This window comes from Poromitra crassiceps (genome assembly GCF_964638095.1).
Source record: "Poromitra crassiceps genome assembly, chromosome: 23".
NCBI classification, from domain to species: domain Eukaryota; kingdom Metazoa; phylum Chordata; class Actinopteri; order Beryciformes; family Melamphaidae; genus Poromitra; species Poromitra crassiceps.
The window spans coordinates 3,141,478-3,166,251 of record NC_139639.1 but is presented as its reverse complement, the minus strand read 5'-3'; the positions used below and the strand labels follow the sequence as shown (position 1 = coordinate 3,166,251).

The window sequence follows — 24,774 nt, the reverse complement described above, 5'->3', positions numbered from 1 at the left end:
GATCTACAGGAAAAAAAGGCATGTATGCATACCGGTCACAGCTGTCTGCACGCAAAACACAGAATGTCCAAGGCATTGTCTTTTTTCAGTGTATCTGTGTGTGAAAGAGATGCTCACGAGTCATGTTTTGCAAGTCCAAGTCAAGTCTCAAGTCTTTGGTCATAAGTCCAAGTCAGGTCTCAAGTCTCTTATGGATGAGCGTTCTATCATCTGCTGCATGTCATCTGGTCTGCTTAGAACACGGCATAGTTAAAACTAAGGAATTCAAAGCATGTACTGTATTATCCTCACTCCTTTATCTATTACCAATCAGTATTAGCATTATTATGTCGACATTTCCTTAATGTTAATGTAGCAAAAAATTTAAAATAAAGATTGTTCGCGAGTCCCAAATCTCGAGTCTGAGTCGAGTCTCAAGTCTTTTGAGGACGAGTCTCAATTCAGGTCTCAAGTCACTGTGTGTGCGCGACTTAAGTCACTGTGTGTGCGCGACTTAAGTGCGACTCAAGCCCAAGTCGCGAGGCCAAGTCCCCATCTCTGGTGTGTGCCTGTGTGCTATGAGCACGCGCCCTCACCTGGATGTTGCCCATGGGCCCTCCCTCGTCCTCTCCGTAGGTGGAGATGATGACGTTGACGTTCTCGATGATGCGCTGGAAGGTCCGGAAGAGCTCGTCGGGGTCCAGCTGCAGCTCCAGCAGGGCGCGGTCCATCTTGTTCATCATCAGGACCGGCTTGATGCGCTCCGCGATGGCCTGCCGCAGCACCGTCTCTGTCTGCACAGCCACACCTGCCGAGGCGCAGACCCACCGGTCAAACACACAGAGCTATCTCCACTTCACATGGGGGTCTTCAATTTCCTTGTCTGGTTTGCACTTATTATTACACAGCTCATTTGACACACAAAATTGATTTACAATTATTTTATTACAAGCTGAAATCAACAAAATCCGCCAGACTTCTGATGTGATTCAGCATGTCAAAGTATGTCTGCTACTATTCACAAAATTCGCAGACCTCAGAATGTGTTCACTGTCCAATCAGATTTAAATATTCAATAACTCAATGTAATAAACCGTGTCATTATATTGATAGTCCCTCCTTTATTCCCTATTTGCCCACATCGGTCTTCTGTACTGTCCAGTGTCCACTAAAACTTCATGAATCTCTTAATGGACAGATTGACAGACAGACTCACATTGGGACAGAGACAGAGATCTTTCGTCTTTCAGATCATAACCAAACAGGTTTGCTAATTGCCATAGGGTGCTAGTTAATGGTCCCATTGGTCCCACGATCCTCGACGAGAAGCCTAACAGACTCCAGGTGAGATTACCTGAGACGCAGTCGACCACCACCAGCGCTCCGTCAGTGACCCTGAGGGCAGCGGTGACCTCGGAGGAGAAGTCCACGTGACCCGGAGAATCGATCAGGTTGATGAGGAAGCCGGCGCCGTCCTTGCACTGCTTGATGAACGGCAAGTCATTTTCTGCAAGCTCATAGAACATGGAGATGGCCCTGAACGACAGAGGGGACAGAAGAGTTGGAGGACGAGTTGGCTCTCAAAATCCAGTCCATCTCGAAGAAACAAGGAGAACAATATCTGCTAACGGGGTGATGTGACTTAATTTATTTGCAATGCAGTTGAACTTGTTTGAAGAACTTGTGAATTAAGAATTTAACCATTTCTGGCATTTTTACAATACAGCAAAAATCGTGTTATTTTCACTTTCTTTCTGAGTGTAAAAATCAACATGTCTAAATGAGACCGCACCCATCAGAGCTGATTTAATACCTTTAAATACTCTTGAACAGGCGCCCCAGAGCCATATCAGCTGTGTGAGTCAACACTTGTTAACTTCATATATATACAGGTATATATATACCGGTATATATATATATATATATATATATATATATATATATATATATATATATATATATATATATATATATATATTATATATATATATTCTCATGAAATAATGAGCAAATCCTTTTGAGGCTTCATAAAAAAAGAGTTTGATCTCCAACACGAGGGTCGCAGCAGGTTAACGTCCCGCTAGGCTATTATTCTGTTATACTGTTTTCAAACCCTGTGGCTCTGGATAAGTGTCATGTTGGTTGTGATCATTTGCAAATAAGTGCAGTTTAGTTAATTGGCTGACAACAGCAGCCCCCCTGATTCAAATGAGCTAAACCTGCTGAGTGGAGGCTTTCCAGTGGGTGTAAATGCTGCAAAGTGGCCTGCTTGGAGGGATTTCAGCAATTATTTGGGGATGGGAGCCAAGGCCAATTTGAGTGTATTTGTTAGTCTGAAACTGCCTGTAAAAAAAGGGCGGATTTTTGCACTGCAAATGCCGTTAAATATCTTTAAATTGAACCAAACAAACATTTTTAACAATGTCTTCATTAAACATCTTTGGTCATATATGTATATAAACAGAGGAAAATTTTAATTCCTATAATACATTTGACTGAATCTCAGACATCAGAACCAACCAGTCAACTGGAAAGTCAGAATCACACAAAAAAGCCAACGTGACGCAAATAATCCGTAACTGTCTATATGTCCTTGATAAAACGCGAGTAAAAGCAAATGCAAGTTAGACTGCAAAGATCCTTTCTTTCATATTTAATTAATACCTTAAGTAATTTACACATTTATTATGTTGGCCAGGTCTCTCTTGCAAAGGAGATCTTTCATCCTAATGAAACTCTTAACTGGTTAAATAAAGTAATAACAAAATTGCAGTATTTCAATCCCAATATTTAATTCTTCCAGATAAACCGTGTTCTACTGTAATTCAACACGACAACAAGACTGTAATAGAAGACAACAGATCTACACACCTGAAATGTGAGAGCTTTAATGGGATGCACTAGACTAGCCTACAACACTCTACAACCTACGTAGATTTGATGGTGATGCAGCGCTCCTGCTCGTCTTTCCGCGTGTCTGTGAAGCGGGTCTCTCCGGCCCGGGATGAAGCGATGATCCCCGCTTTGGACACCAGCGAGTCCGTCAGAGTGGACTTCCCGTGGTCGACGTGAGCGATCACAGAGATGTTCCTGATGTTGGACTTCTTGTCCATGATGGCACGGATCTGGTCCACCGTGAAGTTCACCTAGCAGAGGGGCATTCATCCCATTACAGTATATATACTAGAAATCGATTCCTAGGACCTCACCCGCCTTGCAGCTCACCCGCTGCGCGGCCTCGCCCGCAGGCCCGCTATTGCACGGCCTGGCCTGCTCTATTGGCCCACTTTGCATCACTGATGACATCACAATTGTTCGCGTGACATCACTGATGATGTCACAGACGATGATGTCACTGATTATGTCATAGACGATGATGTGTCAATGTCACAATGTCTATGACATAATCAGTGACATCACAATTTGCACAAGTGTAACCAAAAACATGACCACTTACTCCCTTATATAATAAAGGAGGATATATAGGCTATTAGCTAAAACTGAGCTAAAATTGAGGGAAAATAACAAGACAAGTTAGACAACACAGACATTAAACAGAAAAAAAGGCGCATGGGTGAGGAGGGAGAGACTGAATGGTCTGAAGGTCACCGAGTGCACTGAGCCCAGGTGCAGCCAATCAGCTCCTGCAAAGACAGGGCCAGGAGAGTGGTAGGGTCTTCTCACTCAGATGGGGGACCCTGGGACAAAATCTTCAAATCAAATGGGGGTCTGTGTGTATGATGTATGATGCACCACAACTCAAATGACTGGTTTACCTATGTGTTGCATCATACAATAGTTATAGTTGTGTAATGTGTAATTTCACTGAAGGCCTATAGGCTTTGCTACTACTATGACTTTACAGTTGACACTATAATAGGCTATATTCTCAGAAAACCTAAGTGTAGGTTACTTGCCAATAATAGCATCTGTGAGGAGGACACTGGACCAATACTGACGACTGACCTAACATTATTGAATTTAACGGGATTCTAAATGCTTTCAGTTAACAGCATAGTCTATCTGATCCATTCACTTCACAAAGTATGAATTAATTCAGCTGACGACATGCCGGCTGGGTCGGTGTCTAATAATAATGTTATTATAATGCTGCTAATCCAACACAGAGGATTTGTTATGAACGTCACAGCATCATGTTAGCTAACCGGCCCAACGGAGGCCAAATAAAACCCCAGAGCTGATATAACTGCCATGCTGCGCACATTTCAAACAAACCACATATTTTGTAGAGCTCGTAGCTAACGCTATGACGTAAACACTCGCAGATCTAACATTATAACGTTAATGCCCCGGTGTGCATCCATGTTAGCTGACACCTGACAGGTATGGCTGCTGGACCTGTCGAAACGTTGACTGACCAAACGTTAGTTTTTGGGTAGCTGACAGCCCACATTACCCCTGTTACAGTCGTATACATTTACATTCACAACAGTTTAGGCATTCGTGTTTCGACTCACCATTTTGTCTGGTGCTCGTAGGTCGTTATAAGGGGTTTATTGCTGTAAAAACTGACTTCCACATCTGAGAGGCAGGGCTGTCGACGAACCGCCTCCTCAGTATCATCTGCGTAGTACTGAGAGCGGTGTTATGACACCGGCAATACAGCCGCTGCGCCGGCAGGGGGCGCTGCTGCTCAATACTGTGCACTGCTGACTTCATAATGGCTATAGTTGCCTTTTGTCTCTGTAAAACTAGAACATGGGGATTGTTAATTGCAGCTGAGTTGTGCATGCAATTGGCTGAAGCGGCCATGCACACACCATAATGCACGTGAAATAAATCTTTATTACACAAATTAAAACAATTGTCATCAATTAAACCCACTTAAATCGGGATAAGGTGCTAACTGAACCAAATTACAGAATGTGCTATATGAAGTGTGGACATTTTAAGTGGTATCAGTAGGATTTACACCTCTGACCCCCCCCCCCCCCCCCCAGCAGATTTTTCTCATATTTGATTTTTCTAAATGTACTTGGCCAATTCCTACTGTCGTTGCTCCACCCCCTCTGCCGATCTGGGCAGAGCCGTGTACATTTGCATTGGTCAGCTGATGCTTTTCACCTGACAGCGAGGAGTTTCCCAGCGGGACGTAGCACGTGGGAGGATCATGTGATTCCCCCCAGTTCCAATCCACCCACCTGTTTTTTTTTTTAATGCGACCCATATCCAGATACGTTATAAAAATCTGGTGTGAATGGGGTTAAGAGATCTCTACACAATGAGCCAGACTACCTCCAGATGGGTTCAGGCATATTTGATCATATTCTGATCATGACACGTTTACACCTTGCATTAACATGCATTTTTCCTTATCCAGATACAGTAACTTATCTGGATACAGATCCCATTTTAATACCAGGTGTAAATGGGGTCTTAGTGCTAAATGATAGGTGGGTGGGTGTATGTGTATGGGTGTTGGAAGATGCATAAAGCAAGCAAACTGCAGCAGAGCAAAACCAAACCGGAACAGCCGCTTGAAGGGAGAAGTAGATCTGACGACAGCCGGACCCATGGTGCACTGAGTCACTGTAATGAGTCACCTGCAAGGGAGAGACACAGTTTTAGAAGCAGACACAACACCGCAGGATCTATCACAACACCCAAACCTTAGATAACTGAATAAATCCTCCATTATAACGGAGTGTCAGTTAGGCTACGGCGTTGACTACAAAGTGGACTCAAGTGCAGACAGGAAGTCAGGATTCAGGATTAACAAAAAGCTTTACTCTGTCAACCTGACAGCCAGAACACTAAAATGTCCTGGCACACTGCTACAGAGACTCTTAGCTACAGAGACTAGGGAGGACAACATGACATGAACGAACCAAAATCAAGGCGGGAGACTGAGACTAAGCCTAACCCAACCCTAACCCTGAGACTATTAAACCCATGGTGGCACACCGATCTAACATTCTCCAACAAACACGGACAAACACAGATGTTTGTTTGGTGTGCCATGGCTGTCTGTCCTTGTTTGGAGATGTTTGGTCAGATTCAATATGTCCAATCCTTGTTTGTCCGTGTTTAGCCATGGCAGACCAATCAACGACCAGTCTGCCTTGGGCTTTAGCGCAACACATTTGCAACATGATGGACAGCTGGTGAGAGAGGAACAGTGTGGGGAAGCAAGGAAGAAACAAGGAGAACTGATTGGCTAGGCGAGAAGTCAGAACAAGGCAGGACTAACGAGGAAACATTGAGGGCAGGTATGGAGGGAAGGAGCACACAAGGGAAACAACAAGACAGACAGAGGTCATGACAGGGGTCAGGGCATCATTGTCAAGAGATCAATTAATTATATTCACACACACATTCATACACCGATGACAGCAAGCTACCACGCAGTGTGCAACCGACTGGAGGAGCCGGGGATTGAACCACCAATCCTCTGATTAGTGGACGACCCACTGTACCTCCTGAGCCACAGCTGCCCCAAGCTTGCCCCTGTTGCCAAGTGGTGTGTGTGCTGGCCGCTGTGTCTAATCCTTCCTCTCAGCTGCTCAGCGCTCCGCTCGTCTTCCTGTTTAAGCAGCAGCCAGCTTCGGCTCACACAGTTGCTTTCATTTCTGTTATGAGACACTGGAATTTCCCCAAGGTGCAGGTATATCGTCATCCTGCGTGTTACGGTGTAAACAGACTTATCACTGGAGTCTAGATAAGTAAATAATAAACAAGAGTCTAGATAAAAATCCATCTAACATGCATTTTATAGCTGGTAATAAAACTATGCGTGCAGCACACTCTTTCTCTTTAGCTGTCCTATGGATCTGAGAAGGTATGGCTGGGTTCATCTCAGCCTCTCCTTACACATCTCCCTCTCTTTTCATTAGGCCAGTGGTTCTCAAAGTGGGGTCCGGGGACCCCCAGGGGTCCTTGTGGGGATTGCAGGGGGTCCCCAGCAAAAGGGGGATCATTTATTTTCACTATAATACCATTTCATAAGTAATAATAATTCCATAAGTAACACAATGACAGAATGCATTACTGTCGTGGTCATGGGTTTCATACACTTTCTGTAATAAAACATCTAAAAGCAAAAGTCTTATGGGGGTCCCTGGGACAAAATCCTATCAAATGGGGGTCCGTGGTCTAATTTGTGTCAGTTTAGGGTTAGGTTTGACAACCACTGCATTAGGCTGTCTGTTAAAGTAATGGTTGTCATAAAACTATATGGTAAGTACTGTAAGATAAGACTAAATGAATTGAGAAGGGTGTACTCAGTTGCACCGATATGTTTACATATGCTGTAAAAATCACTGAAGGGGAATAGGAGCCTGAATGTGTCCTCATAGTACATTTGATTTTATTTGGTTGTGTTGTGCGTCACTTCATATACCAGGATGAACTTTGAGTCAGCGTCCATTCCAATTTTAAGCATTTGGGGTGTAACTCTATTGCCCTCAGTAACATTCAAGTGATGGTGTAAGACCAAGATAATATGGAAGCATGTCATGTCATGGGTAATAAAAAATAAAAAATTAAAATAAAAAAATAAAGATGTCATGGGTAATAACATGGCAATGATCTGTATTAAACTGCTATGTATTCTGGGTAAACCAGAGATGTGCTGATAATATTGGAATGTACTTTGAAACGCTCTAATCTTAAGAAAGAACAACAATAAAGATAGGAATTCAGCTGTCATGCAATTAGGCCTATTACACTATAATACCATGTTCTCTGCCACAGATAAGTGGCTCTCAATGCATCAACAACTTGAAAGACAAGAGTGATATGATTGATATTAAGAAAGGAGTCCTTGAAAGTGTGTTTACATACTGTACATACATGATCCCTGTGTGAATCCTGATCTGGTCCTTTTCCCAATTATAAACTAGCAATAAATCCATCAGACCTGGTCCAGATAGACCGGGGTCCCTAAAGCCCCCAAAGAATAACTTCTCCTGTGTCACAGATTGGGGCTAAATTCCTAGCTTACACTGGCTCCACAATCAAATCAATCAATCAATCAATCAATCAATCAATCAATCAATCAATCAATCAATCAATCAATCAATCAACTTTATTGCCGGACTCAGGTACATAGAAAAACACATAAAAAGAGACACAAGACAGATGTACAACTACACCGATACAAACAGGCTCTTCAGCCAGTGCTCCAAGCCTGGCTGTGTAACAACAGCAACAGCTGATCACAGGGTTAGACAAAACCACTATGATGCTGTTATTCGACTCATCCAGGCGTTGCATACATTTATACATTAGATTTCATAAAACAGCATAAAAAGTGCAGACTCCAACAGTGACAAACATTTCACTCGCACTCCACCACCTGGGCCTTTTGAGGAGAATTCTCAATGCATCATTATATGCTACTTGAAGCCTCTGGATACTAGCCTTTTTGTAGCATGTCCACACAGATGAAAAAAACCCAAAAAGATATCATCACATTGAATTAACATAAAAATAACATCGACCCTTTTCATGAGCTGGTCGGCACGGGAGTGAATTTTTTTTGAACATTGACAGGTGTTTAATTTATTCATATTATTATTATTCTCTTTCTGATTTCCTGAAAATATAGTTCATATAAGGACGGTAAAATGATGGTTCAATCTCTGCGAATGTTAAAATCAAGCCCTTTTAGAGCTGTTTGCACTGACAGATCTTTATAAGAGAGGCAATCAGTAATGGGCGGCTCCATTCATTCACATTCTGACACACACTTGACACTTAATCAGAGGAGATGAGAAAGGAACGGGTGAGGTGAGGTGCTTCTCCACAAAACAGTTTTTATGGAAAGAGGCTTTTCATTTATGTGGGCTAACCAGAGCCAGGTAGGCGACGCTGTCTCTTTCCTCAGGAGAATAGTGGTTAGACGTCGAGAGATGGAAGGTACTCCTCAGGAGAATAGTGGTTAGACGTTGAGAGATGGAAGGTACTCCTCAGGAGAATAGTGGTTAGATGTCGAGAGATGGAAGCTACTCCTCAGGAGAATAGTGGTTAGACATCGAGATGGAAGCTACTCCTCAGGAGAATAGTGGTTAGATGTCGAGAGATGGAAGGTACTCCTCAGGAGAATAGTGGTTAGACATCGAGAAGGAAGGTACTCCTCAGGAGAATAGTGGTTAGACGTCGAGAAGGAAGGTACTCCTCAGGAGAATAGTGGTTAGACGTCAAGAAGGAAGGTACTCCTCAGGAGAATAGTGGTTAGACATTGAGATGGAAGCTACTCCTCAGGAGAATAGTGGTTAGACATCGAGAGATGGAAGGTACTCCTCAGGAGAATAGTGGTTAGACATCGAGAGATGGAAGGTACTCCTCAGGAGAATAGTGGTTAGATGTCAAGAAGGAAGGTACTCCTCAGGAGAATAGTGGTTAGATGTCAAGAAGGAAGGTACTCCTCAGGAGAATAGTGGTTAGACGTCAAGAAGGAAGGTACTCAGGAGAATAGTGGTTAGACGTCAAGAAGGAAGGTATTCCTCAGGAGAATAGTGGTTAGACATCGAGAGATGGAATGTACTCCTCAGGAGAATAGTGGTTAGACATCGAGAGATGGAAGGTACTCCTCAGGAGAATAGTGGTTAGACGTTGAGAGATGGAAGGTACTCCTCAGGAGAATAGTGGTTAGATGTCAAGAAGGAAGGTACTCCTCAGGAGAATAGTGGTTAGACGTTGAGATGGAAGGTACTCCTCAGGAGAATAGTGGTTAGATGTCAAGAAGGAAGGTACTCCTCAGGAGAATAGTGGTTAGATGTCAAGAAGGAAGGTACTCCTCAGGAGAATAGTGGTTAGATGTCAAGAAGGAAGGTACTCCTCAGGAGAATAGTGGTTAGACGTTGAGATGGAAGGTACTCCTCAGGAGAATAGTGGTTAGACATCGAGATGGAAGCTACTCCTCAGGAGAATGGTGGTTAGACTTTTTTGTGTCGAAAAGGCAGGGTAAACACAGGTGCAAGCAAAACACTAATGAGGGTTTCAAACTTCCATGATTGGAATTTCAAAACCCTCATTAGTGTTTTGCTTGCATCTGTGTTTACCCTGCCTTTTTTGACACAAAATGGCCCCCGTGAAAAGGGTCTATAGTGGTTAGACGTAGAGATGGAAGGGCTCATCAAAATCAGTGAAGGTCCCAGGACACTGCAGATACATGGCTTTGCAGTAAGCGTGCACGTTCCTCATGTCTGAGAACATCTTACATAATGTCATTCTTTATGGTGTGTATGCTCAGACAGAACACTAAATGCTCTAAAGTGTGGCAATAAAGATAAGCTGTGGCGAGGCATGGCAGGGCCATATAGATTTTTAGAATGTACAACGCCTAATACCTCACACATATAGAAATTGGATATATCTTTGAAAGATGAACACCATAATAAGAAGTGAGTTTGAACTGAATTGTTCATATTGTTTGTGCTTTGTTTTAAACTGAGGGCGAGAAGCTTTTGAAATTAAAGATGGGCTTTCATTCAATAATAGTAGTGTACTAATAGAAGTAGTATAGCGTACACCTGTTCTACAGGTGTACATGTACATTATGTGAATAAAAAGTTCAACCCTGTGCAACAGAAAAGAATGTGAAAGTATGCAGGAAACAAAATGTATCTTAACTATGCAAAGTTCAATTTTAGCCTGCATGTGACCAACTTCACATCCTGATTGGTCCTCTCACCTGTCTGCTAAAGACGTGATTGGACCATGATCAGCTGGCTTGAGAAAGTAATTCTGTGAAGTGCCATTTCAACTTTGTCCCCTTGAAACAGACTCAGACATTTCCTCCCACACTTCAGACGCACAAAGCCCCATACTGTGCCCACACCACATCGAGCTATTTATCTGGTCCTGCCTTTTTCAAATCCTGCTGGATACTTTCATCCGATTTCATCAGCGCTACTTTTAAAGTTGGAATTATGACACTGACTGCTGATAAGGTACGGTAACATACATTTGCACTGGGATCAATGCGTATAAGCCTCTGGGTTTGAGCGTGCTCTTGAAGTAAGAGGGTGCAGGTAAAAGAGCACACCGCGTCTTTAACGAAGGTCTTTATCGATTTAACAAGGCATACCTTCATCAAACAGGGAATTTGCTTCTGGAACAACTTGTTCTCTCCTGTGCTGAGGTCGGACTCTCCAATAATCAGAGCAGCTTTTCATTATAGGTGCATGGTGGGATGGAAGTCATTGACCTTCTGCTCAGGAGCACAGATGAAACCACCGGTTGCCGCAGCAACCACCAACCTTGGACCATCACAATTCATGAAGTGAGTAAGGTGGTCTCTCAGGAGACTCACTGGCAGATAGACGGCCCTACATCATGGCCAAATCATCATCTCAATCACAAATGTATTGGATCTTATTATCACATTGTCACTTTGAGCTGAATATAAGGCTAGATTGGGTTTGGTTTGGTTTAGTTTATTTGTGCATACTGTATAAAAAAAGAAACAAAGGAAAAATAAGAGAACCAAAGAAAGAAAGAAAGAAAGAAAGAAAGAAAGAAAGAAAGAAAGAAAGAAAGAAAGAAAGAAAGAAAGGGAAATGTACATGTGCGGTTGAGGTAAAAAGCCCAAGATGAGCTTATATCAAAACCTCACCAAGGTTCTACTCATTAAGTTACAAACACTGACATTTCATTTAAAGTACAATAATGAAAATACAATTACTGAAATGTAGGCCTAGTTACTGTACATATTAGAGATTATTAGTAAACTGGTACATCAAATATATAAGATATTATATGCGATCAAATGTATAACTATGATCATAGCAGCTGTCTGAAATCAAAACCGGTTTTAAATACATCAATTTTTATTAATAAGGAGGGAAATAAATCTATGAATCTGTTGTGTTGACCATCTGTTAAAGAGCACGGTGCAGGTTGGAGACCACATTGCAGTAATTCTGGGAATAATCATGAGCCCAAAATGTAAAAATGTAAATTCATTTAAAAATGCAACCTGCATCATGCTCTCTAAACACACAGAATTGTTGAATGTCAACTAATAAGCTGGTGAAATGTTACCGAAATACTCTGAAAACTGTAGACACACTAATAACTATCCAACAAATACAGTGTTCCGGATGAATCTGCCAAATAAGATGATTCATTCCAAACTGTGAGGCCTGTATATTATGCTGGTCTGCTCATCGGGTAATTCTGTGACTGACAGCGGCGAGGTGAGAATTCAGGGACAAATACGGACTCAAGGGTTTGAACTCCAACCTTCCTTATTATCTACTAGCATATATGGATGTGGAGCAGCCCCAGGTGTGTATATTATACGTGTGTACGAATATGATGATCTGATTAAGGCCATCCACCCAGACAGTGATGGTGCAGAGGGTGTTGATGATATACACATATATCACATACAGTATATACACACTCTCTCTGTCTCAGACCCTGAGCCCAGACAGAGACGACACCGACGACTTCCTGGATGCTCTCCTGGGCGGCAGCGACTCGTCTGCCCCCGCCTCCCCCCTGTGGTCGCCCTCCACCAGCGACAGTGGGATCAACGAGGACGCCCTGGACAGCCCTCACCCGCCCTGCGCCACGCCCTTCCCACCCTACCCACAGTCTCACCCTCAGCCCCCGGCCCACCGCGCGCCCGGCAAGCCCGCGCCAAACCAAATGCCGCCCGACGTGTCCATTGACCTCGGTAAGAGAGCTCCGCTAACACTCGATGATGTGAAACACTGACATTTGTTAGACTGCTGCTGCTGTTGTTGTAAACGGAGTGAATCAGAGTCCCCGTCTAACGAGTGCTAACGAGCTAATCGGTTAAACTCACTCCCCAGTATAAAGACCCGTTAAACCAACTCTGCCAAGGGAGCTATTAGAGCTGTCTTGGTGTTGCGGTTGGGGGTGCGCTTTGGAAGCGTGAGAGGGTGGGTTCGATTCCCGCCTCCACCTCTGGGCAAGTCCTTAACATGGGTTAACATTGGTGCCGTGACCTATGGAGATATCTCCCTATCTTCATTCAAGAGCGTTGTATGCTTGCACTCCAATATATTGTTGCTTGGACAGAGTTCCTGCCCTCGCAGTCGGTGCGTTTGTGAAACTTCTGCTCTTGGATTTCTCCTCTGCGCCTGGATTAACACGGATGCCCAGTGGCAGTGGGGTAGCCTGGGTAAACCCAGCCTCCACGTCCACATGACCTCCATGTACTATCAGTCACGAAGAAACGTACGCTACAGACACAGTCTGTGACGTCACGTTGAAGGCTGGGTTCACCCAGGCTAGGTGTGGAGTGAGTATGAGTGGAACCGAGTGAATCAGAATCCTCGGGAGCCCCGAGAGGTAGCAAATTGTTGGTTAAACTCACTCCCCAGTAGTATAACGGCCCGTTAACCAAGCGTTCTTGGTGTTGCGCTTAGCGCGTGCGCTTTGGACGCGGGAGAGCGTGGGTTCGAATCCTGCCTCCACCCCTGGACAAGCCCGTAACATGGGTTACACTGGCTGCCTGTGTTTTACGCAAAGGAAGGTCCACGAGCGTGTTTCGAAGTGGTGGATGATTCAAACGAGCTATCTGTTGTTTTTAGATGCCTCTTTAAGATGCGGAGCAAGTTCACGCAGGGCCTCGGCTTAAAGGAATAAATCAGAGACTTATGTAGGATAATGAGTGCTGCTGGCTGGGCCTCTGACACTTTAGGAGCTCATTCAAAGACCAAACGCTTTGCTTTTCCATTTCTGACCCTTTTTAAACGAAACAGGTTGTGCCATTGTCAGCCATCGCCCGAGGAAATTATCTTTTGCTGCAGTTTATTCTTCTTTTATCCTTCTCCTTTTTTGATAATGGCTCCATTGTCACCTCTGAATACTGAACGGGTTTGAAATTTGACTATAAACCAGGTCTAACACAGTATTTCAAACAAAGTCAAAATGTAGGCTAGGCTATGATGAGCATTTTACAAAAGCACACAGCCGGGTTACGGGCAAAATGGTCTTATTTTATAACCATGGGGAGTAGGAACTGTGTGGCACCCGCCAGCAATTTTGTGAATGGTCATGTGCTGTCTATTTTACTCCGATAAAAAAATAAAAATAAATGTTCTGACTTCAGGGTGGGGATCTGCTGACCTGCAAGAGCAGTTTGGGATTGCCTACTATCTCACTGCTACTCAGAATTCCTCACTGTCCTCCAGTCATCCACTCACAGTGAAGGACCTGCTCCTGTCTAACGCTGGAGAGAAGGTAAAGAGAGAGAGAGAGAGAGAGAGAGAGAGAGAGAGAGAGAGAGAGAGAGAGAGAGAGAGAAAGAGAGACAGAGAGAGAGAGACAGAAAACTGGAATATAATTGTCCATATATATTTCACAGGCACAGAGAATCTCACAACATTCCCTACAGGAGCTCATACTTAATGAGGATGAGAAGAAGCTGCTGGCTAAAGAAGGCGTAAACCTGCCCAGCAAGCTGCCCCTGTCCAAGGTATGTTACAACACACTGGTTCTGAGCTGGTCTAGCCTCACGACCCACATTTTTCCTTAGTCATCAAGTCGCGACCGATTTTCAGAATTTAGCCTAAATTTGTAGCGACATTTAGCTCCCTTTGCAACAGGCTAGCATGGCATGTTGGTACTGATGGATGCCTTAGGTCTTCTAGTTTCATATGGTACCAGTATCTTCACTCTGGCTTTAGAAATGAGCCTGCTACAGCCTCTGAAAGACAGTCATGTTGTCCGTGCACGCCAGCGTCCTCAGTGACTAGAAGCACTTTTTTCCCCTCATGCACACATCCGCGACCCACTCAAAACAGCCCCGTGACCCACCAGTTGAGAAACACTGCACCAAATGATGTTGGCGTCTTAAAGTAAAAAGTAAAATATATACACAAACTCTCAACATCCATATCCCCAGCTAGCCAGTTACCCCACTTCCTCCATCTCCTCTGTTCAACTTTGTTGTCTTGGTCTCATGTACATGTATGTGTTTCATGTCCCTGACCAGTCTGAAGAGAAGGTTTTGTGTTTCATGTCCCTGACCAGTCTAAAGAGAGGCTTTTGTGTTTCATGTCCCTGACCAGTCTGAAGAGAAGGTTTTGTGTTTCATGTCCCTGACCAGTCTGAAGAGAAGGTTTTGTGTTTCATGTCCCTGACCAGTCTGAAGAGAGGGTTTTGTGTTTCATGTCCCTGACCAGTCTGAAGAGAGGGTTTTGTGTTTCATGTCCCTGACCAGTCTAAAGAGAAGGTTTTGTGTTTCATGTCCCTGACCAGTCTAAAGAGAGGGTTTTGTGTTTCATGTCCCTGACCAGCCTAAAGAGAGGCTTTTGTGTTTCATGTCCCTGACCAGTCTAAAGAGAAGGTTTTGTGTTTCATGTCCCTGACCAGTCTAAAGAGAGGCTTTTGTGTTTCATGTCCCTGACCAGTCTAAAGAGAGGCTTTTGTGTTTCATGTCCCTGACCAGCCTGAAGAGAAGGTTTTGTGTTTCATGTCCCTGACCAGTCTAAAGAGAGGCTTTTGTGTTTCATGTCCCTGACCAGTCTGAAGAGAGGGTTTTGTGTTTCATGTCCCTGACCAGTCTAAAGAGAGGCTTTTGTGTTTCATGTCCCTGACCAGTCTGAAGAGAGGCTTTTGTGTTTCATGTCCCTGACCAGTCTAAAGAGAGGCTTTTGTGTTTCATGTCCCTGACCAGCCTGAAGAGAGGTTTTGTGTTTCATGTCCCTGACCAGTCTAAAGAGAGGGTTTTGTGTTTCATGTCCCTGACCAGTCTGAAGAGAGGTTTTGTGTTTCATGTCCCTGACCAGTCTAAAGAGAGGGTTTTGTGTTTCATGTCCCTGACCAGTCTGAAGAGAGGGTTTTGTGTTTCATGTCCCTGACCAGTCTAAAGAGAGGCTTTTGTGTTTCATGTCCCTGACCAGTCTGAAGAGAGGCTTTTGTGTTTCATGTCCCTGACCAGTCTAAAGAGAGGCTTTTGTGTTTCATGTCCCTGATCAGTCTGAAGAGAAGGTTTTGTGTTTCATGTCCCTGACCAGCCTGAAGAGAAGGTTTTGTGTTTCATGTCCCTGACCAGTCTGAAGAGAAGGTTTTGTGTTTCATGTCCCTGACCAGTCTGAAGAGAGGCTTTTGTGTTTCATGTCCCTGACCAGCCTAAAGAGAGGCTTTTGTGTTTCATGTCCCTGACCAGTCTAAAGAGAAGGTTTTGTGTTTCATGTCCCTGACCAGTCTGAAGAGAGGCTTTTGTGTTTCATGTCCCTGACCAGTCTGAAGAGAGGCTTTTGTGTTTCATGTCCCTGACCAGTCTAAAGAGAGGCTTTTGTGTTTCATGTCCCTGACCAGTCTAAAGAGAGGCTTTTGTGTTTCATGTCCCTGACCAGTCTGAAGAGAGGCTTTTGTGTTTCATGTCCCTGACCAGTCTAAAGAGAGGGTTTTGTGTTTCATGTCCCTGACCAGTCTAAAGAGAGGGTTTTGTGTTTCATGTCCCTGACCAGTCTAAAGAGAAGGTTTTGTGTTTCATGTCCCTGACCAGTCTAAAGAGAGGGTTTTGTGTTTCATGTCCCTGACCAGTCTAAAGAGAAGGTTTTGTGTTTCATGTCCCTGACCAGTCTGAAGAGAGGCTTTTGTGTTTCATGTCCCTGACCAGTCTGAAGAGAGGCTTTTGTGTTTCATGTCCCTGACCAGTCTGAAGAGAGGGTTTTGTGTTTCATGTCCCTGACCAGCCTAAAGAGAGGGTTTTGTGTTTCATGTCCCTGACCAGTCTAAAGAGAAGGTTTTGTGTTTCATGTCCCTGACCAGTCTAAAGAGAGGCTTTTGTGTTTCATGTCCCTGACCAGTCTAAAGAGAGGCTTTTGTGTTTCATGTCCCTGACCAGTCTAAAGAGAAGGTTTTGTGTTTCATGTCCCTGACCAGTCTAAAGAGAGGGTTTTGTGTTTCATGTCCCTGACCAGCCTAAAGAGAAGGTTTTGTGTTTCATGTCCCTGACCAGTCTAAAGAGAAGGTTTTGTGTTTCATGTCCCTGACCAGTCTAAAGAGAGGCTTTTGTGTTTCATGTCCCTGACCAGTCTAAAGAGAGGCTTTTGTGTTTCATGTCCCTGACCAGTCTAAAGAGAAGGTTTTGTGTTTCATGTCCCTGACCAGTCTAAAGAGAAGGTTTTGTGTTTCATGTCCCTGACCAGTCTGAAGAGAAGGTTTTGTGTTTCATGTCCCTGACCAGTCTAAAGAGAGGCTTTTGTGTTTCATGTCCCTGACCAGTCTGAAGAGAAGGTTTTTGTGTTTCATGTCCCTGACCAGTCTAAAGAGAGGCTTTTGTGTTTCATGTCCCTGACCAGTCTGAAGAGAGGCTTTTGTGTTTCATGTCCCTGACCAGTCTGAAGAGAAGGTTTTGTGTTTCATGTCCCTGACCAGCCTGAAGAGAGGCTTTTGTGTTTCATGTCCCTGACCAGTCTAAAGAGAAGGTTTTGTGTTTCATGTCCCTGACCAGTCTGAAGAGAGGCTTTTGTGTTTCATGTCCCTGACCAGTCTGAAGAGAGGCTTTTGTGTTTCATGTCCCTGACCAGTCTAAAGAGAGGCTTTTGTGTTTCATGTCCCTGACCAGTCTAAAGAGAGGCTTTTGTGTTTCATGTCCCTGACCAGTCTAAAGAGAGGGTTTTGTGTTTCATGTCCCTGACCAGTCTAAAGAGAAGGTTTTGTGTTTCATGTCCCTGACCAGTCTGAAGAGAGGCTTTTGTGTTTCATGTCCCTGACCAGTCTAAAGAGAGGCTTTTGTGTTTCATGTCCCTGACCAGTCTGAAGAGAGGCTTTTGTGTTTCATGTCCCTGACCAGCCTGAAGAGAAGGTTTTGTGTTTCATGTCCCTGACCAGTCTAAAGAGAAGGTTTTGTGTTTCATGTCCCTGACCAGCCTGAAGAGAGGCTTTTGTGTTTCATGTCCCTGACCAGTCTAAAGAGAGGCTTTTGTGTTTCATGTCCCTGACCAGTCTAAAGAGAGGCTTTTGTGTTTCATGTCCCTGACCAGTCTAAAGAGAGGCTTTTGTGTTTCATGTCCCTGACCAGTCTAAAGAGAGGCTTTTGTGTTTCATGTCCCTGACCAGTCTAAAGAGAAGGTTTTGTGTTTCATGTCCCTGACCAGTCTGAAGAGAGGCTTTTGTGTTTCATGTCCCTGACCAGTCTAAAGAGAGGCTTTTGTGTTTCATGTCCCTGACCAGTCTAAAGAGAAGGTTTTGTGTTTCATGTCCCTGACCAGTCTGAAGAGAGGCTTTTGTGTTTCATGTCCCTGACCAGTCTAAAGAGAGGCTTTTGTGTTTCATGTCCCTGACCAGTCTAAAGAGAGGCTTTTGTGTTTCATGTCCCTGACCAGTCTGAAGAGAGGCTTTTGTGTTTCATGTCCCTGACCAGTCTAAAGAGAAGGTTTTGTGTTTCATGTCCCTGACCAGTCTAAAGAGAGGCTTTTGTGTTTCATGTCCCTGACCAGTCTAAAGAGAAGGTTTTGTGTTTCATGTCCCTGACCAGTCTGAAGAGAGGCTTTTGTGTTTCATGTCCCTGACCAGTCTAAAGAGAGGCTTTTGTGTTTCATGTCCCTGACCAGTCTAAAGAGAGGCTTTTGTGTTTCATGTCCCTGACCAGTCTAAAGAGAGGGTTTTGTGTTTCATGTCCCTGACCAGTCTAAAGAGAGGCTTTTGTGTTTCATGTCCCTGACCAGTCTAAAGAGAGGCTTTTGTGTTTCATGTCCCTGACCAGTCTAAAGAGAGGCTTTTGTGTTTCATGTCCCTGACCAGTCTAAAGAGAGGCTTTTGTGTTTCATGTCCCTGACCAGTCTAAAGAGAGGCTTTTGTGTTTCATGTCCCTGACCAGTCTAAAGAGAGGCTTTTGTGTTTCATGTCCCTGACCAGTCTAAAGAGAAGGTTTTGTGTTTCATGTCCCTGACCAGTCTGAAGAGAGGGTTTTGTGTTTCATGTCCCTGACCAGTCTGAAGAGAGGCTTTTGTGTTTCATGTCCCTGACCAGCCTGAAGAGAGGCTTTTGTGTTTCATGTCCCTGACCAGTCTAAAGAGAGGCTTTTGTGTTTCATGTCCCTGACCAGTCTGAAGAGAGGCTTTTGTGTTTCATGTCCCTGACCAGTCTAAAGAGAGGCTTTTGTGTTTCATGTCCCTGACCAGTCTGAAGAGAGGGTTTTGTGTTTCATGTCCCTGACCAGTCTAAAGAGAGGCTTTTGTGTTTCATGTCCCTGACCAGTCTGAAGAGAGGGTTTTGAAGAAGATCCGGCGGAAAATTCGCAACAAGCACTCTGCTCAGGAAAGCCGGAAGAAGAAGAGGGAGTACGTGGACGGTCTGGAGGGAAGGTAGGTACTTTATCAGTAGATCCATAGGTACTGCATCAGTAGATCCATAGGTACTGTATCAGTACATTCAGAGGTACTGTATCAGTAGATCCATAGGTACTGTATCAGTACATTCAGAGGTAGAGGTTGGCTACCAGACCTGAACCCGACAGGACCCGACACCCGATGGTCAGGTAGGGCTTGATTGTCTCAGGCAAGGGCCAGGCTATAGGGCCTACATTTGAGGCCAGTGCAGGGCTCTATCCAGACGTACATCCAGTTCATGACACGCTTTGACAGTAGCTGATCTAAACACTGGCTGTTGGGTGGGTCATTGCTGCAGTGATGCGTGATGCAGACAGACACTCAAACTTCATCGGCCGAAGTCCAAGGAAAAAGACGTCAAAGTGACACACACTGTTTGATTAACATGTGATCTCTGGGAAGTGCCATGCTTATCAATGACCAATGATCAAATAAAATAAAAACAAGGATCTCAATTACTATTCCTATAATTAGTTACCAATTAATTGTTTTTCCCTAAAATGTTAACTGGAATGTTATAATTCCAAGGTGATGATCTGACTGCAGGATGAGATGGAGTAAAGCAGCTACACTTCCATTTCTGAGTTTGATCAAAAAGGTGAACAGAGTCAATTTGAGCAAAAAGTACACAAACTGTTTAAAACAACTTCAAGAACAAAGACGTGGGCACGGGGGTGCAGTCGCAGCGTTCTTGCCTTGCACTCTCGCCTTGCTGCAAGAAGGTCACTGATCCCCGCTGCAGTGTTTTTGCAGCAGAGAATATAACAAGCAAAGAAAAATAGAATATAAATGTAGGAACTGGACAAACAGGGGTTATGTAAAAAGAATCAACTGACAGCTCCACATGGGAACTGAGGAGAGTTAGGGGGGGGGGGGGGGGATTGAGAGGGTGTGCAAAATGGGAGAGATGCTGCATGGCCTGGTCACAGAGGAGGTGAGAGTGAGGTTGTGATGGCCTGGTCACAGAGGAGGTGAGAGTGAGGTTGTGATGGCCTGGTCACAGAGGAGGTGAGAGTGAGGTTGTGATGGCCTGGTCACAGAGGCGGTGAGAGTGAGGTTGTGATGGCCTGGTCACAGAGGCGGTGAGAGTGAGGTTGTGATGGCCTGGTCACAGAGGCGGTGAGAGTGAGGTTGTGATGGCCTGGTCACAGAGGAGGTGATCAGTGAGGTTGTGATGGCCTGGTCACAGAGGAGGTGAGAGTGAGGTTGTGATGGCCTGGTCACAGAGGAGGTGAGAGTGAGGTTGTGATGGCCTGGTCACAGAGGAGGTGAGAGTGAGGTTGTGCACATACCCATATAAAATAGAGCATACTGTAGTTAATGAGGGGAGAGACAGTGAAGTCCCACAGAGGCAATTCAAATTCAAATGAAAGACCCACGAGACATGTTTTAAAGTTTAAACAGCTAAAAATAGCATATGAATGGGATCTGGTAGCAGTGCACTATCAGCCTCCGACTCAACCTTGAGCTAAATTGCCGCTGGATGACAAAAGTTACACTATGAATACAAGGCTGCCATGACATTTCCATTGGGCTGAATCAGCATTTCTTGATAATTAAGCCAGCTATAAAACATTGCAGGATATCATTATCAGACAGCGTCTTGCGGTCAGAATCACAGGGCCATAATAGGAGGTGACTCACAGACTAAAAGTCACTAAAAGTCACGAGAGACACCAGAGAGCGGTTTGGGGGTGCAGCCAGGAGATGATGGAATGGGTTGCAAGATAACAGGGGGGTCAGCAAACAGATATTAATGAGGAAATAAGGACAGAGAATAGCATAACATTATTTGACGCTGCCTTTTCTCCTTATCTCTCCTCGCTCCCCTCTCCCTCCATAGTCGGCCTGGCCATCGGGAGCACCGGGACAAATCCCGGTGGGCCGCTTGACCAGGGCAATTTTTTTTTTTTTTTTTTGGTTGAGACAGCGGCCCACTTTGGGAATGCACCATCCCCACAGGATCACTCCTGTGAAAATAGTGTAGAAGCTAGTAGAAGTGAGTGACTAAGGTAATAACCATAACAGTATTTACCCTAATGAGAAAAGGAGCAAATATTGATGGTTAAAACTGAAGTCTACTAATGTTAATTTAAAATGAGATATTCCTCTAAATCTGGTTTCAAACGACCAACATTTTAGAAAAACAGCCAAAAAATGTGGCTGCGAGGTAAGGTTGCCGTCAAAATCTTTCGACGGAAACCTTTGGTCGTCGCCGAATGTTGCCCGCCTCAGAATTTTGGCTTGCTCTTGTGTTTGTGTGTGGATGGGGCGGGGGTTGCGGGCGGAGTATCCGCGCCGCGGGCCGTTTTTTTTTTAGTCCCAGTCCGACCCTGTCTCCCTCTGCTTGTCTCCTTCTCTCAGGATGTCCGCCTGCAGCGCACACAACCTGGAGCTGCAGATGAAGGTCCAGCAGCTGGAGCAGACCAACATGTGAGTGTAGCCGGCTGACTGCTGACGTTGTAAAGCCAGCACTGCAGTTTCCCGAGCAGTGGCATAGAGACTCAACTTGCCACTATCTCAAACACACGCTGCAAAGATAATCCCAATAAACTCAACCTTTATGTGCTGCTGCTGCCCTGACGTACTCCAACGCCCTTTTTTTTATTATTGTGTTTGGCAACGTTTCGCAAATCTTGTTTCATTCTCTGTTCTGCGAACGTGATTTAATTGCTGTATGCCATTAGATGACAGCCTGTCAGTTTACTCATTTATATATCCTTAACCCCCGCCCCACGATAAAACAGAGCAGGGTAATTGTCAGACGTCATTCTGACAACGAACGATCATGTCTGACAAGGAATGACGCGTGACGCCTCTACCCAAGCCCGTCATGGTAAATAACAATGGGTGCTCCACCAGCATCGAGGGTTTATGTTCAACAATATAAAATTGACACAATACAAAAAGACATTCAATATTGAACCCACACACACGGCACTCTCTCCTCATCCCCTCCTCTTCACTTCACTCTGCGGTCTCGTTATGCCGCCTTCTTCCTGACACGGGCAGAGCGCTTGCAGTGAGTTGAAGCAAAATGTTGAAAGAGCACAAGGCCATGCGCTCTGTAAGAATGTGCTATTCTTCTTCTTCTTCTTGTTGTATTATTCACCACTTTTCACAGACTGTGGAAAAATTATACCGCCATGTTTCCCCCGGAAACCAACACAGTCTCTTTCATGTCTCTGTCTGTTTGCAGCTCTCTGCTGGAGCAGCTCAGCCGGCTGCAGGCTCTGCTGCCTAATGGCTCCAGCAAAACAACACAGTCAGGAACCTGCATCCTGGTGAGACACTTTGAAAGATAACATTGATTTTTTTTCTTCTTCTTTTTTAACACCTTTGAGAATGTGACACAACATAATTAAAAAAGCGCGGCCACGCGGTGCCGTTGTTGACTACGGCTGAGTTTACTTTGTGGATCGCAAGCTCCGGAAATGTTGATTTGTTGAATAAGTAGCCCCTTTGTGTGTTCAATTTTTGTGCAAACTTTTTGTGTATGTGAATTATGCCTGATAATAACACTCTCTTTTCCATCTGACCTTGCCTCTGTTTTCTGGCTCTTTATCAGGTGCTGCTCCTCTCCTTCTCTCTCCTCCTGTCCCCCAGTTTTCAGCCAGACCCTTACAGCCAGCTCAGCCAGGGAGAGTACACAGAGTCCAAAGGTTGGCAGACACACGCACGCACACACATGCACGCACACACACACACACACACACACACGCACGCACGCACGCACGCACGCACGCACACACACACACACACACACACACACACACACACACACACACACACACACACACACACACAGTTTAACTCTTCTCTACCTCCTCCTCTGCCCCCTCAGTGCCGTCCCGCTCCCTGCACTGGGCAGAGGGGCAGGCAGACAGCCCTCCTCCTCCGCCCGCCCTGTCAGTCTCCGTCATGGGCCGGCTCTGGACCGGGACAGATCTCCCCGACACACACCTCCTATCCCCTCACTACCAGGAGGACCACCTCAAAAACAGCCGCTGACGTCTTTGAGCCCCCCGACATCGAGGAAAGGAAGGGGCAGACGGTGTTGGTTTGCTCGTAGGCACAGCGTCCATACGGGATGCCGTTTCCAGTAGCTATTTCTTCTCAGAGCCTCACACAGCAAAGATTGAGGCGTATCTCGTGTCTCACCACACAGAGACACACCTGAATCGACTGTGCCGCCAAGACATTTACAAACACTGTTGGCTCAGATGGAGGTCAGCGAGGAGGTCGTCCACACGGGTTTAATAGTCCATTTTCCCTGTGAAAAACTGCACCTCAGGGACCACGGGTGGGGTCCTGTATATATTATATTATATTGACAATGTAATTTATATTATTATTTACTGCATGATGTAGGCCTATGTACTGTAGCTATACCGCACAAACAATGCAAATGTGTATTCCTTGTTGTACTTTCTTATTGAATTGTAATTTACAAAACCAAATAAAGTCAAATTTGAAAGACAGTCGGCGCTGTATGTATGTATGTCTGTCCAGTGACAAGCACCGGAGAAGAAAACAGTTTTCACTAATAATAAGGTTTCAAACCGGTGGATTTAATTTGGCAGCTACTCGATAAAGCCACTGTCACTCAATGCACGGGAGAGAAATGACAGAAATGCTCTTCTCTGAATTCTCTCTCATCCATTAAAACAATCCATTTTGGTTGATTGTTCTTGCAGCTCGGTGGTGCCGGTGCTGTTCTTACTTACAGGCAAATAATGGGCTCTGACCCAGATTCTCAGCAAACACTGGAATAGCCTCTGCTCTATTCATTCTAACATCTGTTCCTATCTGACAATACATCACCTATAGGGGAGGACTAATCGATGTATAGGGGGGGCTGTATACATATTTGCTGTAAGTCTTTGTCCAAACCTATGAGGCTATTGTCATATATTCACGAGTGTGTACATATTGTCATATATTCACAAGTGTACATATTGTCATATATTTACAAGTGTGTACATATTGTCATATACAGGTATTCACAAGTGTACATATTGTCATATATTCACAAGTGTACATATTGTCATATATTCACAAGTGTACATATTGTCATATATTCACGAGTGTGTACATATTGTCATATATTCACAAGTGTACATATTGTCATATATTCACAAGTGTACATATTGTCATATATTCAAAAGTGTACATAATGTCATATATTCACAAGTGTACATATTGTCATATATTCACGAGTGTGTACATATTGTCATATATTCACAAGTGTACATATTGTCATATATTCACAAGTGTACATATTGTCATATATTCACAAGTGTACATATTGTCATATATTCACAAGTGTACATATTGTCATATATTCACAAGTGTACATGTTGTCATATATTCACAAGTGTACATATTGTCATATATTCACAAGTGTGTACATATTGTCATATATTCACAAGTGTACATATTGTCATATATTCACAAGTGTACATATTGTCATATATTCACAAGTGTACATATTGTCATATATTCACAA

The 24,774-nt window shown here is 44.3% G+C and overlaps 2 protein-coding genes across 2 annotated transcripts in view; one reads left to right on the top strand and one right to left on the bottom strand.

Moving 5' to 3' along the window:
* The window catches only part of LOC310797088 (elongation factor 2b-like), a 10,378-nt gene extending 5,821 nt beyond the window's left edge, over window positions 1-4,557 (bottom strand). Inside the window, exons 1-5 of the mRNA XM_083659374.1 lie at window positions 4,458-4,557; window positions 2,911-3,125; window positions 1,334-1,515; window positions 576-787; window positions 1-3 (exon numbers count right to left, since the gene is read on the bottom strand). The exon at window positions 1-3 is cut by the window's left edge and continues 176 nt beyond it. Of these exons, the coding sequence (XP_083515500.1) occupies window positions 1-3; window positions 576-787; window positions 1,334-1,515; window positions 2,911-3,125; window positions 4,458-4,460 (615 nt within the window). The 5' untranslated portion in view covers window positions 4,461-4,557. The remainder of the gene's footprint in view (window positions 4-575; window positions 788-1,333; window positions 1,516-2,910; window positions 3,126-4,457) is intronic.
* A 5,508-nt stretch (window positions 4,558-10,065) lies between these two features.
* Window positions 10,066-23,276, top strand: LOC310797371 (cyclic AMP-responsive element-binding protein 3-like protein 3-A; the record flags this gene model as incomplete). The annotated part of the gene is made up of 10 exons (XM_083659742.1): window positions 10,066-10,125; window positions 11,126-11,227; window positions 12,367-12,628; window positions 14,033-14,163; window positions 14,288-14,398; window positions 19,135-19,241; window positions 21,630-21,698; window positions 22,465-22,549; window positions 22,834-22,927; window positions 23,110-23,276. The coding sequence occupies 10 exons, from the start codon at window positions 10,066-10,068 to the stop codon at window positions 23,274-23,276; spliced, it is 1,188 nt and encodes a 395-aa protein (XP_083515868.1).
* Window positions 23,277-24,774: the final 1,498 nt, after the last annotated feature.